The sequence below is a fragment of the Haliotis rufescens genome, unplaced genomic scaffold, assembly GCF_023055435.1.
Source record: "Haliotis rufescens isolate VD_foot unplaced genomic scaffold, xgHalRufe1.0.p SCAF_19, whole genome shotgun sequence".
Taxonomy (NCBI): domain Eukaryota; kingdom Metazoa; phylum Mollusca; class Gastropoda; order Lepetellida; family Haliotidae; genus Haliotis; species Haliotis rufescens.
Window position 1 is genome coordinate 10405480 of NW_025963879.1, and position 15070 is coordinate 10420549.

The 15070-nt window shown below is 37.5% G+C and overlaps 2 protein-coding genes across 4 annotated transcripts in view; one reads left to right on the forward strand and one right to left on the reverse strand.

Annotated features, from left to right (window-relative positions):
* LOC124138967 (probable phospholipid-transporting ATPase IIB) overlaps positions 1 to 4194 on the reverse strand; it is a 62870-nt gene extending 58676 nt beyond the window's left edge. For 2 of the 3 annotated variants that reach the window (XM_048398856.1, XM_048398854.1), the window contains exon 1: positions 4061 to 4194. In XM_048398856.1, coding sequence (XP_048254813.1) covers positions 4061 to 4137 — 77 coding nt within the window. In that variant the 5' untranslated portion in view covers positions 4138 to 4194. The remainder of the gene's footprint in view (positions 1 to 4060) is intronic. The other variant, XM_048398855.1, reaches the window with a different exon arrangement.
* Positions 4195 to 4352: 158 nt separating this feature from the next.
* LOC124138966 (dynactin subunit 1-like) lies at positions 4353 to 14812 on the forward strand. The gene is made up of 6 exons (XM_046505893.2): positions 4353 to 4517; positions 5407 to 5587; positions 5815 to 5895; positions 6795 to 6984; positions 10348 to 10513; positions 12413 to 14812. Exons 1-6 carry the CDS (start codon positions 4449 to 4451, stop codon positions 12626 to 12628), a joined length of 903 nt encoding a protein of 300 aa, XP_046361849.1. The 5' UTR covers positions 4353 to 4448; the 3' UTR covers positions 12629 to 14812.
* Positions 14813 to 15070: the final 258 nt, after the last annotated feature.

Below are 15070 nucleotides of genomic sequence, written 5' to 3' on the forward strand. Positions count from 1 at the left end.
TCATTTGTCAGGTTTGTAAAATATGTCCAATTGCAGATCTCATTGACTTGTTTACCACGGTTTACACAATGTTTATAACAAATTTATAGTGTGTACAACATGTGCAAAAAGGTAGCAAAACTTAAGCATTATAAACAGGGTAAAAAAATATTGTACATAAACAGATAAATGTTATTTCATCTGTTACTATCTTACATTACAATACTGCATCTTCCTACATGTCCTATTGATACCCATTTTTAAAAAACTTAAACATGAATATTATGACTACAAGAATTAACCCTGCCAGTAGTGACAGTGTGTTTATTCAGCTACTAGCAGCATGGCCATATATAGTATTGCTACCACACCGGCTAGTCAGGGAGGTGTGTGGGCACCTGATTGGATTATTTACTGATCATCTCTAATCAACACTAATCATTATCCTCAGTTGACTGAGCATAAGAAAACTTGAGCGTTTACGAAAACTTGTCATCTGTAATAATAAATAATAATGGTGAACATGCAATGGTGAAGAAATGTTAAGTAAGATGACAGAAGTCAAATGTGAGATAATGTCAAAATGTGTATGAAGATTGATCTGAAATGAATGAGTGAGTATAATTTTACTCTGCTTTTGGCAATATTCCAGTGGTGGGGGGACACCAGAAATGGGCTCCACACATTGTACCCATGTGGAGAATTGAACCCGGGCTTGCGGCATGATGAGCAAACCACTAGGCTACCCAACACCCAGATGTGAAATGAAGAAAGAATATACAAACAAGAGTCATCAGGAGATGACATATCCCCTCAGCCTGGTGCAATTTTGAATGGAGTTTGGCTACTAAAACCCAACTTTTGTGTCAATGCCATTGGACACCTTCAGCTCAGTAAAGAAAACAAGCATGAAATACTCACATCCCCCGCCAATATGACATGTCGGGTTGTGTGCAATGTAAATGGCCTAATTGCAGCACTAAAAAAAGTTATTACTGGTGTTGTTTTTCCATCTGCAGTTTATGATAGAATATGTAACTGAATTTGTAATGAGTAAGGATGAGACATATGGACGAACAACTTCTTTATTACAATTAGGAGCGATGGTTTCGGTGAAGGTTCTGACACCGTTTTCAAGCAAGTGAAGTACAGAGTATGGTTGACAAGAATATATAGTGTTTATACAGTTGAGTAGGTTTAAGATCAGTTACACTGTTGTATTTGTAATGAGTTGTGTTTCTGCATGAAGTTAGTCAGTGAATGCAACAACTGTGTCCATGACACTCAAGCAATGCAGAACTTACCAACAAGAAAGGAAATGTATTCAATACTGCGAGATGACATTATGTGCCAAGTTTGGTGAAGAAATATAGTAGGGTTTTCAAGATCTGCTCAAGAAACGAGGACTACCGCCATTTTCAGTCTAAATCAAAGTCGTTGCCATGGAATCTCGAAAAATAATTTTTTGAAAAATCCTATACTATCAAAAGGCACCAGTTCACCACTAGATCTATCTATGTGCCAAGTTTGATGAAGAAATATAGAACGGTTTTCAAGATCTGCTCCGGAAACGAGGACTACCGCCATTTTCAGTCTAAATCAAGGTCTTTGCCATGGAATTTCGAAAAATAATTTTTTGAAAAATCCCAAACTATCAAAAGGCACCAGTTCACCACTAGATCTATCTATGTGCCAAGTTTGATGAAGAAATATAGAACGGTTTTCAAGATCTGCTCCGGAAACGAGGACTACCGCCATTTTCAGTCTAAATCAAAGTCGTTGCCGTGGAATTTCGAAAAATAATTTTTTGAAAAATCCCAAACTATCAAAAGGCACCAGTTCACCACTAGATCTATCTATGTGCCAAGTTTGGTGAAGAAATATGGTACGGTTTTCAAGATCCGCTCCGGAAACGAGGACTACCACCATTTTCAGTCTAAATCAAAGTCGATGCCATGGAAACTCAAAAAATATATTTTTTTTAAATCCCAAACTATCAAAAGGCACCAGTTCACCACTAGACCTATCTATGTGCCAAGTTTGGTGAAGAAATATGGTACTGTTTTCAAGATCTGCTCCGGAAACGAAATGTGACGGACGGACGGTACCCATTCCTATATCCCCTTTCGACTTTGTGGCGGGGGATTAATAAAATGCAGATCAGTATTTTTTTAAATCCCAAATCATGAAAAGACACCAGTTTAGACTGATCTGCATAGCATGTTTCATGTAGAAATATTCAATGGTTTGGGAGGAAATCAAGCACTAGTCTCATTTTCAGTAAAAACGAGCACTTCCCCTCATTTTAAGTATAAGTCCAACTTGTTGTCTTGAAAAAAAATAAAAAATTAAAAAATTAAAAAATCCCATAGCATGAAAAGGCACCACTTCACCACTAGACTGATCTATATAGCAAGTTTCAACAAGAAATATTTAACGGTTTTTGAGTTCTGAAACGGAAAACAACTTGTTTTCATCATGAAAAATCATGAAAAAAAAGAAAATTAGATAGAATAAAAATACCAAATCAACAAAAGGAACCAGTTCCCCACTAGACTGATCAATATAGGACCTGTGAAGATCCGGGATAGAATAGGTCTTCACCAACCCATGCTTGCCATAAAAGGCGACTATGCATGTCGTAAGAGGCGACTCCCGGATTGGGTGGTCAGGCTCGCTGATTTGGTTGATGCATGTCATCGATCCCAACTGTGTGGATCGATGCTCATGATGTCAATAACTGGATTGTCTGGTCCAGACTTGATTATTTACAGACCGCCGTCATAAAGCTGGAATATTGCTGAGTGCGGTGTTAAAGAACAAAAAAACCCCCATTAATATAGAAAGTTTCAACAAGAAATATTTAACGGTTTTGGAGATCTGCTACAGAAATGGTTGGCTGATGGTCGGATGGACAAACATGTTAATCGCTATATATATCCCTCCCATTTTTCAAACCAGGGGGGTTAAAGGTAAAAATAGAAACTGTATGAAACTAAATATGTTGGAATTTGTTTTCATGATATTTACTTCAGATATATATTGTCAGTTGACAATGAGAGTTGAATTGAGGTCATTAGCCTAGTGTCTGAAATAGATGCCTGCCTGCTATCCTGTGGCTGTCAACATTTCTATCGGGATAGTTGAAACTTATTCCTGCCCACCAGACTGTCAATAGAAACTTTCATTGCTACACCGACACTGACAATTTTGCATCAGACATTGATCATGTATCGGAGAACAAGAGCTACCTTTGTGCCTTTGACATTTACAACTTTATAATCACAGAGTACCGTAGATCTGTGAAAAAATATAATGATTATCTAATCTAGCATGTATTAATATCCAGGCCTGCCACTTTCAAGATGGGCTGTCACATTTATCCATCACAAGTCAGAAGCCCATCAGCCTCGTTGAGGGTAAAAAATACTTCGGATACTGCATAAACTTGATAACTGATTCCTAATTAATGATTAATATTTGATGACTTGGTCCCAACTTTACGAGTTGATTTTGTTAATTAATGTGTTGCTGTATAGGTTCTCGTAAAGGGGTCTGTGTTGTGTTGTGCACCACAGAAATGTACCTCAGGTACCATTTTGAATGCAGAAACAGACACTGGACAAAACCATAACAATGAAAGGACCCCTACAGGTTTAAAAAGACATAACAATTAAAATGTTGTGACAAAGTTGATTTGCTACAGGTTCTTGTCATGAAAATGGTGCTGATTCATCAGAACGTCTGTTTTTCTACAAGAGTCAAAATAATATGAGCTTACCATGTTCAGGTTCCACTGTTAAACTCTGGGTAAACAGGTAAATACTGAATACTTATTCCGATCACATATGTGCTTTCTATAGATGATGAGTGAACGTCAGTGCGTGAACAGAATAGTAGATTAAATGACTTACATAAAAGTAAAAGATTTGGATGCGTTATGTTACTCTTATTGCTGTCAATATATCAAAGGGTGGTAAATCATGATTTCACAATCTGCAGCTGTGACAAGACAATCGATCTCTTGTATAGGTGAGGCCATGTAACATCATATCAATACTTAGAGGACAAAGGGACTCACTTTAACTGCGAATACCTGGGTCTTGTAGATACTTTTAGAGACCTTCTGGAGGCACCATAGACTCCACTCAACGACATGTGATTTGGAGTAATTTATCAAGATTGCTTCCTTCTTATTCATTTCCGGCAGTCAGGTCACATATATCACTTAAAACATACGTTACAACTGTCACATTTTCTTTAAATTGATCTGGGTGTAACATTCTATGACTAATATGTAAGTAAATAGCACACATTTAATGAATCTTACTGAATCCGTCAAAAATGTTAACCAGAAATATATGTTTGTGCATGCTTTAAGCGGTGTATTTATCAGGGAACCGGAAGTGTAACAGGTGCTTGCTTGACAACAAGACGCCGTTGCAACATGGAAGGACTTCGTGGTATGAATGACCTCAAATGACAGGAGATCAGAGACGTCAATATTTTCTATCAGCATGAAAAGCCAGGACACAGAGGTACCTTGATGAAATCGTTTTAAAATTATTGTGTCATTTTACTATTACCACTGAACCCAGTGTTAATCATTAAATATAGATCTAGAGATCTGGTGATGATTTGGCCTCAGAGACAAACATTATTATGGGTAAACATTATAATTGCTAGGTCTAGAATATGAAATTTAGTTTATCAAATTAATGAATGCAATGCATATATATCCTCAGGACAGCCGGGGTTAGGGCCTACAACAAATATATACAAATGTATATTTTTTTTAATTAGGATCGTATCGGAAAGTACCTTAATAAATCCCATGAAATAGGCCAAAATACTAGTTTCTAGTATGAAGTCACTGTGGTAATACCCTTAGGATCGGAACAATGTATTTGGTACTTGGGGAAAGTTTTCGTGCACACTTCATGATAGTTAATAATCACTAAAAATTGATTTTTTTCATAACTTCAAATGTCTTTGAAGTCATTATTTGGTGTTTGTGTTTTATTTTAGTGATAATGTCAAATGCACATTTCCAAGAGCATTCCATATATCTATAATACACACACATGGTATGGTTTCCAAAAGGGGTCACATGACCAGCCCCTCATGCATTATCATCAGACATTATGTTTGAACCCAGTTTGGAAGTGCAGAGGATATATATAAACATGAAAGCAGCATGTGAAAGATTCCCTTTTCATCAAGTCCTTTGTTAGGTTTATTTGAGCACCAGGAATTTACACTGATTGCTTGACATAAAGTAACTAAAATCAACTAAATAATTTCTAAAACAATGTACAGTTATGTTTTGCAGTAAAAACATTATGCTTCTGCAATGCTCAATGACAGAAAAAGTTGCTTTTAGTACTATTTGGTGAAGATATGTCAATTATGTAATTTCTGTTTCAGATGGAACAGGATCCCTTCCTGTGTACATGTGGACCTTGCAAGAAGTTCTGGCAGGACTCCTTCCATGGCGTGTCCTCATCCTTGACCTTTGCCCCCCAGTGTCGGGCGGCAGGGTCATCATTCGCTTCTCATGGTCTCCTTCGTTATGGTGACCGTGTCATAGTGAAGGGGAAGCATACTGGTACCAAATCAAAAATGATATTTCTGAGTGTGCATATTGCATCTGTTTTCTTGACAGCCATTTATTATAGAGGATGTTGGTCAGAGATTTGTAACCTTCCAAATGCTTCCAAAATCGTAACAAATTGCAAGAATATTATATAGAGAACTTTTTCACAACCTTTCCCCAAAGTAAGTAAGAGAGTTGCACAGCAAGCCTCCTCTGACCCTGCTATGTTTTGTTTCCAGGTGCTGTGCGCTATGTGGGGTATGTGGATGACCGCCTCATAGCTCCACGTTTGTATGTTGGCGTCAAGCTGGATGACAATGGTAAGATACATCTTTGTTGGACAGTAGTTAAAAGCGAGATAAGAGTTGGCAGTATGTTTATTATCAGTTCTTCTTTTGGGACAAGTCTTTTGAACATAGCAACTTTGCAGATTTTAGTACTTTAGGTCATGCTTAATCTCAAAAATTTAAAAAATGGAAATAGTGTAAAACAGACAATATAAAATGATAGGCTTAATCATTACCAAAACAAAAAAACTTGATACTGGGGTTAAAAGTGGTTCTGTGGGCTTTGTCACGCTGCGCAATTTCAACAATTGTGCCTTAGCCCAGCTTGCCTACTTTCACTTCAGAGTTTTTTAATTGCATTACAGGCTCATCCGTTTGATTACCGTGTCCACAACTTAATTAATGGATCGGTATTGGGTTGAAGGGTGATGAGGTGATAGGTGGATGATGGGTGAAGTGTGGATGATGTGTGGATGGGTGATGTGTGGATGGGTGACGTGTGGGTGATGTGTGGATGGGTGACGTGTGGATGGGTGATGTGTGGATGGGTGACGTGTGGATGGGTGATGTGTGGATGGGTGATGTGTGGATGGGTGACATGTGGGTGATGTGTGGATGGGTGATGTGTGGGTGATGTGTGGGTGATGTGTGGATGGGTGATGTGTGGGTGATGTGTGGATGGGTGATGTGTTGATGGGTGACGTGTGGGTGATGTGTGGGTGATGTGTGGATGGGTGACGTGTGGGTGATGTGTGGATGGGTGATGTGTTGATGGGTGACGTGTGGGTGATGTGTGGATGGGTGACGTGTGGGTGATATGTGGATGGGTAACGTGTGGGTTATGTGTGGATGGGTGACATATGGACCTGGTTTACACACACACACTGCAGGTTGTTGGTTCTAACTATGGTGTAAAACTGTTGTGATTCCAGTCAACTCTATTCACAATGGTATGTACAAGGGCAAGAGATACTTCACCTGTCCACTGGGTCATGGTGCAATGGTCAAGCTGTCAGATATCCGTCCCCTCCCCCTCGCCTCCCCTCGCCCCCTGGTCAAGGGCAACACCATGTTCCCCAGCTTCAAGGAGGTGTGCCAGAGAAGGAAGGAAAGAGAAGAAAGGTGAGGAAAAAACAAAACATGGCTTATGAAGTAGGAGTACCGTCTTCTCTTCAGTGCTGAATCTGTAACTGTATTGCAAGTCCTAATGATGCTAATTTTGGACCATTAGTTCATCATTTTCAACAACTGGATGCAATGTGTCATATGTGAAGATAAAGCACTCCTCCTCCTGTGGTTGTGGTTGAGGTAGTAAGACCGAGGCAAGAGAGTATCGGCAATGTAAGACCAAGAACGAAGCTCCAAGGTCTAATACTGCCGATACCCTATTGCCAAGGTCTTACTTCCAAGACCATAACCCAGGAGGAGTGTTTTATCTCACTTATAAACCATCTAAATGCAAGAAATAACAGAAAAAAATAAATAAAACATCTATATATCTTGTAGTGAAACAATACAGTGTGTCGCGGTATAAAAAGAATGCAATCAAAGCGTGTTAGAAAAAAAGCAGTTGCAGTATAGACAAAACTAAGTCATGACATCTAAAATTAAATAACATCTCATCACCTGTCCAGGTGGCTCAATGGGAAAACAGTGGGTAACAAAACTTAACACGATATGTAAGGAGTGGAACTCATCAGGTCTTACTAGCAAAAAGTAAAACCTCGCTCCATGCCTTAGGCGACATTTTTTTGTATTTCTTGGTTTACGGATGTGCCAGTCTTTCAAAGTCCAAATGTTAGAAAAAAAATAATATGAAAATGACCCCTTTTTTTATTAACGCCGATCTTTTTGTCAAAAAGCTCAAACAAAAAAAGGTTTCATTTCCTCGTCGAGCGTAAAACAAAGGGAAGTCACTCTGATATTTCTCACTGGGATCCTTCTCTTATACCATCAAAGCGCAGTGGTGACCAGTTGAACTTGTTCAACACTGTTGGTCGGTACACCAGCTTTAGAAGCCACGAGTCGCCTGACAACGCAGGATAGACAGGCCAAGTCAGGTCAAAATAGTTTATAATTTTATTAACCTACTTGTCATTTCATTCATTTATCTATCACATTTCACAATGTCTGAAATACATATTCCATTTGATTTTATCATTTTTTATCAATAGATTAAAAAATTATTCACTATTTCCCGCAATGTTATTGAAAATATAATTCTTGGACACACTTCGACAATGGGTCCTCATCAAACATGTCAAACAGCAAAATATAGATGTTCAAGCAAATCTTTAAATATATTATACAAAGTAATAAAATCAACACAAATATATCTAATAGTTGCCAAACTGAGTTATTATTTCCATCTTTTCATACGATTGTGTGTAATGTAATGTAAGTCAAATGACATCACGGCTTTCGTCACCTTGATTTCTCGGCTCAGACACGATGTCTTTGATGCCAAAATATATGCATAAGAAATCTTTGTCACAGCTCGTAACCTAGCACTATGCATCCATAAAGTTCCATATTTTTAATATAGATCGCGATTTCATGCTTAAAATGTTCAGAATATCATGATTTAACCCAAACCTTTTTGCCAAAGTCTGAAAATTATCATACACGAGGAGAGTACTGTTGCTGTAATTTGATTGGCGGCCGTAGGTCACATGCTTTAATTTGAACAATCACGAACCTTGTAGCAGATTATGTCAGTGAAACAATTTGGTTTTTTTTAATGTATACTGACATGGCAGCCAAAAGTCAGCCTGATGAACTTCATTTGTTGTAGGGGGCACGGGTGGCCCAGTCGTCTATGGCGCCGCGATTCGCTGTGCAGAGTTGCGTCCCTTGGGCTCGCCAGAAACTTATGATTGTGGGTTCGAATCCCGTTTGTGTGCATCATCATTTTTGCATTAAATAATCCCTCTGTAGTAGCAGTATAGGTATATAAATCTGGCTCCAGTGGAAGTGGTCCAGAATCCCCATTACGTATACTACTCAGCCTTCGACATATTGTGTTATTCATATGAAGCTTCGAAAACGGAGGTATTTCCTCATGTTAATGAGCGGACAGCCACTATCATCGGGAAATTGGTGATGACAGATTTCCTTTGTAATTCTTTTTAAAATAATGTTCTGACTAAGTAAACAAATGAAAATAAAGAAGAAATAGGTAGATTCAAAGTGGATTTTATTAAATCTTATATTTGCCGAAAATTGTTACATTTTCGCTTCATTGGTCCTTAATCTATGAATGTTATGAATGTTTTAGCTTACATTATTTTTATTTAAAACAAGCCTATAAAGTTGTTAATGAATTATTTAAATAATGTAATACACATAACTTTCAAATTTCTAAACAATTAATTAGACCTTTCAAATAGTGTATAGCCAAACATGTAGTAGCAAAGATGTTTTACAAGCAGATAATTTCCTGTGGATAAATGTTGGCTTCATCTATCACACAAGAGTCTGGGAACTTGGTGTCACAGCACTAATCTTCTGGTTGGCTGGTGTTGAAAGAGTTAAACGTCGCCCATGCTGCCAAAATAGCAGCGTCTTTCATCCATTTCCACCCATGACATGAATATTGTTATATTGTTATTTGTGCACAAGCTGAGTGCCAGGGATATGATAAAATGTTCTTGAAAAATTGACTTGTTTTAATTTTGTTACTCCACAACATTTTTTTATACCTACCTAACTTTTTAAGACAAAATTCAAGTAAAATAGACCTACCTCACTTTTGAAATGAGTTTGAAATCTGTAAACCAAGAAATAAAAAACAACAACTCATACCTGGGATGAGGTCTTACTAGCAAAAAGTAAAACCTCCCAAGAGGTTATTACGAGATAGAAAGATACCTACAATACAATAGGCAAACGTGGCAGTAAAGCTGTGCAGTGGGTCCAACATTGAGGTTCCAGTTCTTACTTTTTTGAAGGCATTATGAAGTTGGAGTACAAAGTATGGATAAGATATATGGATGAACAATTTCTCTATTACAATTAGTAGTGACGTTTCGATGTAGGATCTAACATTTTCTTGATAACGGTGTTAGAACCTACAGCAAAACATTGTTCCTAATTGTAATAAAGAAGTTGTTCATCCATATCTTATCCTAACTAAGTTCTTGTTATTTCTTATACCCTATTACAACAGACCTGTGCAAGCTGTACTTCTACATTCTCTGAAATCATCATTTGCAGACATGATAGAAGATTCCAATAGTCATTTTCATCTTTGTTTGCAATGTTTTTCTCAGTAATTCAAATTTGTAAGGTGTATCTTTCAATAAGTCTTCTGTTCAGGCATAACAGAGCTTTGAGATCACTTCATATTTTTCTGAAATAAATATGCATTAAATTTATTCACCGAAACACTAAAACAAAAGTATTTTTCTAAGGCAGAAATGTGTATTCTATTTGCAATATAAACTTCACATTGACTTGTCTTGTCACTTTGTGTTTATTCAACAGGCTTGCAAACCTGTATTCAGAAGCTCAACCATCCAAGTCTTACTCAGGACGGGCTGCACTGAAACCACCTTCCATCACACCACGCCTTACAAAAACTTCTAACCTTCGCATGTCCTCCGCACCACCCATCTTCTCAACTGGAGACCCACATGATGTTGCTCTCAAGGTAACATACCTTCACTCAAGAATGTTCATTACACAAAATGTGCATGTGTGCTTTAAGATAATCATCCAGAAAATCTTTGTTATCAATACCTACGTCTATTGTCACAGGTGACAAAAACAAGATAGGTTAAAGGGCAAGTATAGTGAAATAATTTCATTGCAATTTTGTCATGGATGTGGTTAGTTGTAGCAGTATCACTTGGGGTACATGTGGTTTGTCCTGCGTTTGGTTTTAAACCATGAGCCGGAGCCGAGTGGTATGCAACCTAATGCAGGACGCCTTAAACCTATTACAACAGATGTCATATTAAAACATGTCCGTAAGATAAATTCATTGTAGCAGGATCACTCGGGGGAACCCCAGGCACCCCTCATGGTCAATCTACGACTTATAATGTAGCCTGTTATCTTACGGACACGTTCTAATATGACATTGTGAAAGAAATAAAACAAATTCAAAATTGATATAGAAAACAACTGTCTGATTGAGCTGAGGTTAACTTGAGCTATGTCACATGACTTTCATTGATGGAAAAAATATACAGCTATTTCTTCGTAGTGGATTAGAAGGGATTTATTCTCCCTCTCAGAAATCCATATGCAGCCTGTCCTGCTCAGGGCGTGGTATAAGGGATTGATCCTCCCACTGAGAAATGTATTTCCCTCCAAGGCGGGATAGATATTATTTATCAAGATCACGTGAGCCAATCAGATCTCATTATTCTGACCTGAATATAACAATTATGTAGACACATCAAGTCCATTTATAAAAGAAAAAAGTATTTGAATGTCGTAGTGAAATTGCTGAAATCCATAACTGGCAGCTATGCATCAGTCTTATTTTACACCACATTGTTGATTTTGTATGATTCATTTGCTGAAATGGTAACGTGTGTAGCTGGAAATTGTACCAAGTCTACAACTACCAGATCTATAAATGTTAGCTTTCATTGTTTCCGTCTGATCTGTCTGAGATGAATGGATCACTTTCATGTTGGTAAAATGACCAAATAAATGCAGACTCAGAAGACTGTTGGCAAAGAAGAGGACTGTTTAGTAAGAATATGTTTTCTGTTTCTGCCATGTCAACTATTCAAACGCAGTTGAGGCTGAAAAGTGGGCCCATGAAAGACAAGTCACATTGCACACATTGTTGAGTGTGTGACCTCTGATCTTGACATTGTGAATAATAAAAGTAAAAAGTTATGTTTGTAACTAGCTTTTTATGACTAACATCCTGTTTGGGTACATAAAATACCTGCTTCCCTGGGAGATTACAGATTACATCACAAATGATCTGTCAGGGATTAATCCCGTGTAGACAACTGAAGGCATCCTCTCTGTTGTTACTAATTTATGTTGTTGACACTGTACCCATGTCCTTGTGACAATATTCTGTAATTGTAACAGAAATATTTGGTTAACAAAATTTGCTGAATACATAAAACTGATTCACTGGGAAGTGAATTGCTTTATAATGCTAGACAAATTTTGTTGTCTCGGGTGAAAGCCAGAATTCAAGTGGTGCGACACTTAGCTAGGTCTAATCTAACTTACGTAACACTTAAATCAGTGTCGAGCCATGACATCTGATTCTGACACAACTTAACACATCACAGGTCAATCAAATTTGTCAAGAATGAAAAACAAACCCTGCACACACACCCAATGTCTTGTTCTTCACTTAGCCTCAGTCTCCTCCAAAAACATTCCACTTGTTTCTAAACATTTTTTGGGGTAGATTTTACTGCGTATATAGGGATTGAAAAGGAATTTTACTACTCAGGCTTCAGACTTGTGTCTTAAGTCAAATACTGATATCCTTGCCTTTTCCTCTCAAAACACAGTGTGTTTTAAAGACTAATCTTAACACAGTTGCAAAACACCTGACACCTTTCAGGATGAGAAACGGAAGATGGAGAGACAGCAGCTTAACCTGCTGGAGGCCACCTTGGTGAGTCCCGAGGAGCAGCAGATGAGACGGTGGCAGCAGCTGTTCGGGGGACAGAAGGATGGCCACAAGATGGCCTCTACTCTACAGAAGCTTCACCAGGCATATGAGAAGGGCCTACACATTTCCAGAAGAAAATCCTCTACCACCAGCTCAGACTCATAATCCTGTTTTCCTTTACCAGACTTTCAATCTTTAAAATGTTGAATTATGCTGAGTGAAAAAATATGAAATGTATAGCAGAATATTTTCCATACTGCATTCAACAGAAATGTCCCAAAGTACAACACCAATGTGACAGTAGTGTTGCCACAAAGCAAGTAAAGCTCAGATCATGTAAAGGGCACATGCCAGATATATGATTTCCCTTATCATGGTTCCAGCTGCATAATAAGTGTTGGAAGGCCTGTCATACAGGGTACTAGTATTTGGTTTTCGAAAAGTGCCTTGGTGATTTACAAGAATTCATCTCACCTAACCATGCTAACTGTCTAGACAGCTGAATGGTGTATGGGATTCTGCTTAAGAAATATCAATCTCATTAAATTTAGATCTTAGTTCTCGCAACAGCTGAACCAAGATCTGAGGACATCCCATTACAGGTCAAGTCAGAATGTCGCAAACTTTGACTGACCAATGAAATGACTAACAAGAAGTCAACATTAGCCATCAGAAAGCAGTTTTCTCAAGCTTTACAGTGCTTGTATCAAACTGGCAACTTCCATTCAGGACAACGCTTTGAAAAATATTGAAAACTTTTGAAAATTTGAAAACTGAACAAAACAAATTCTGGAATGTCAAATACTGGTATATAGATGATATTGTATGGCAGTACTTCCCACAGGTGATGGAAAGTCTTTTCCGTTTCAAATCTGTATCCCATTAAAGTCCGAGATACACATACAGCCGTAACTGTCATTCGGAATACCCTGTGTTAATATTTTCGAGGTTGCATGATAAGAAAACACATTCTGATTGTCACTCTCCCGATCTGGAAAGCAACGCTCTGATTGGCCAGATGAAAGGTCGTTCTGATGTGACCCGTAATGGGATGTCCTCAAATGTTTGTTTATAGGTAGCGAAAACTATAAGATTTGATTTTTAATGAAATTGAAGAAATGTGTTGTTTTGATTAATTATGGTTTAAGATCATAGCAATTAATAAGGTCATAGTTATTCATTATTGAAGTTTTGTTTGTTTCCTGGCATAATTGTATTTGTTGTGCCTGTTCAGACATACTGGTACATGTTGAGATGAAGTTCATTTGTGCTGTGTTCTTTTATCTGTCTCTGATATGAATGTATTGCTGCCACTTATAATTATTTCATATTTAGTCATCACACCTTTTGAAAATAACATAAAATTTTATCACATGTTTGATGCTTTCATCACAAGTCACACTTCATTAATCAAACAGAAACACAGTGTTGCATTTCCGAGAGAATTGTTACTATTTGTACTTCTTTTGCAGTAAAGGTTTTCTAGTTTGTTATGTATTGTCAGTAGCTTTGTAAAGCATGTTCTATCCCTGGTCAAACTGGGGACTGACCAGTTATGTATATATTCCCCACTGTAATGTAACTTCTGTGTTTGTGTACATATACATATATGTTTGCGTTTTAATCACCAAATTTTCTAAAATACTAAATATTTAATCAGGACATGGATGATTCAGTCGTGTTTTGTTTCTGCAGAATCTACGGTCTTCCCAGGATTAGCTCAGGTTTTCTGGTTTGAAATACTTGCTGCCAAGAAACTTTCAATATGTATAGTTACAAGCATAAAGCTTTAAGTTGAGAATGTTTTAAGTGTGTGATAATCTATCGGTACCCAAATCCAGTTCACAGTAAGTTTATCTCCATTCTACATATAATATGATGCCGCCTTAAACTTTTTTCGTAACAGTGGCTTTTCATCCTGTACTATATCCCAGACATGTTGCTTGATGTGTTTTGAATAATAAATAGATGTGGGCATTTAACAGTACCGCAACCATTCAAAGGTACCTCGGTGAGATAGACCCGTCTGATATTCACCAATGTGTCTTCTTCCGGATTCTCTTTTAATAAACAGGTATGCTCAATTATTTAATTTTAAAAGTTGTCTATTACAATGTATATGTAGTGAGAACACATTGATCGATTTAGATCTTACAATAGTTTAGGAGACAATGATTGTCACTATTGAATATTGATTGGTCTGTCCATAATGGAAGAATACCTTAAAAGTATTAATGATCTGCGAATGTATGCCTTGTGTGAACTATCCTGGTTTATGCCAGGCAGGTCATGCACTGTGTTGTGCAGGTTTTATTTATTAATAACAATAAAAATGTTTGATGTTGTCGACTTTAAAATTTGTTTTGCGTTTGTGAGATTGCAGTGACTATTGTGACAGTATCGGTTCAGTGTTTCACATTTCTGTCAGACAGGTTTGCTGTTATTCTTCTGGCTGTGATAATACTAATGTAGCTTTTTTTTAAGCTGACTAAGTTGAATTAAATCTGATACAAAACACCTCCAGTCTGTTGGAGATCTTGTGATATATTCCTGTTGTGTTTGTCAGATACTGGTTCTAGTGGTAGAATGAAAAATGCAAAACTTGAA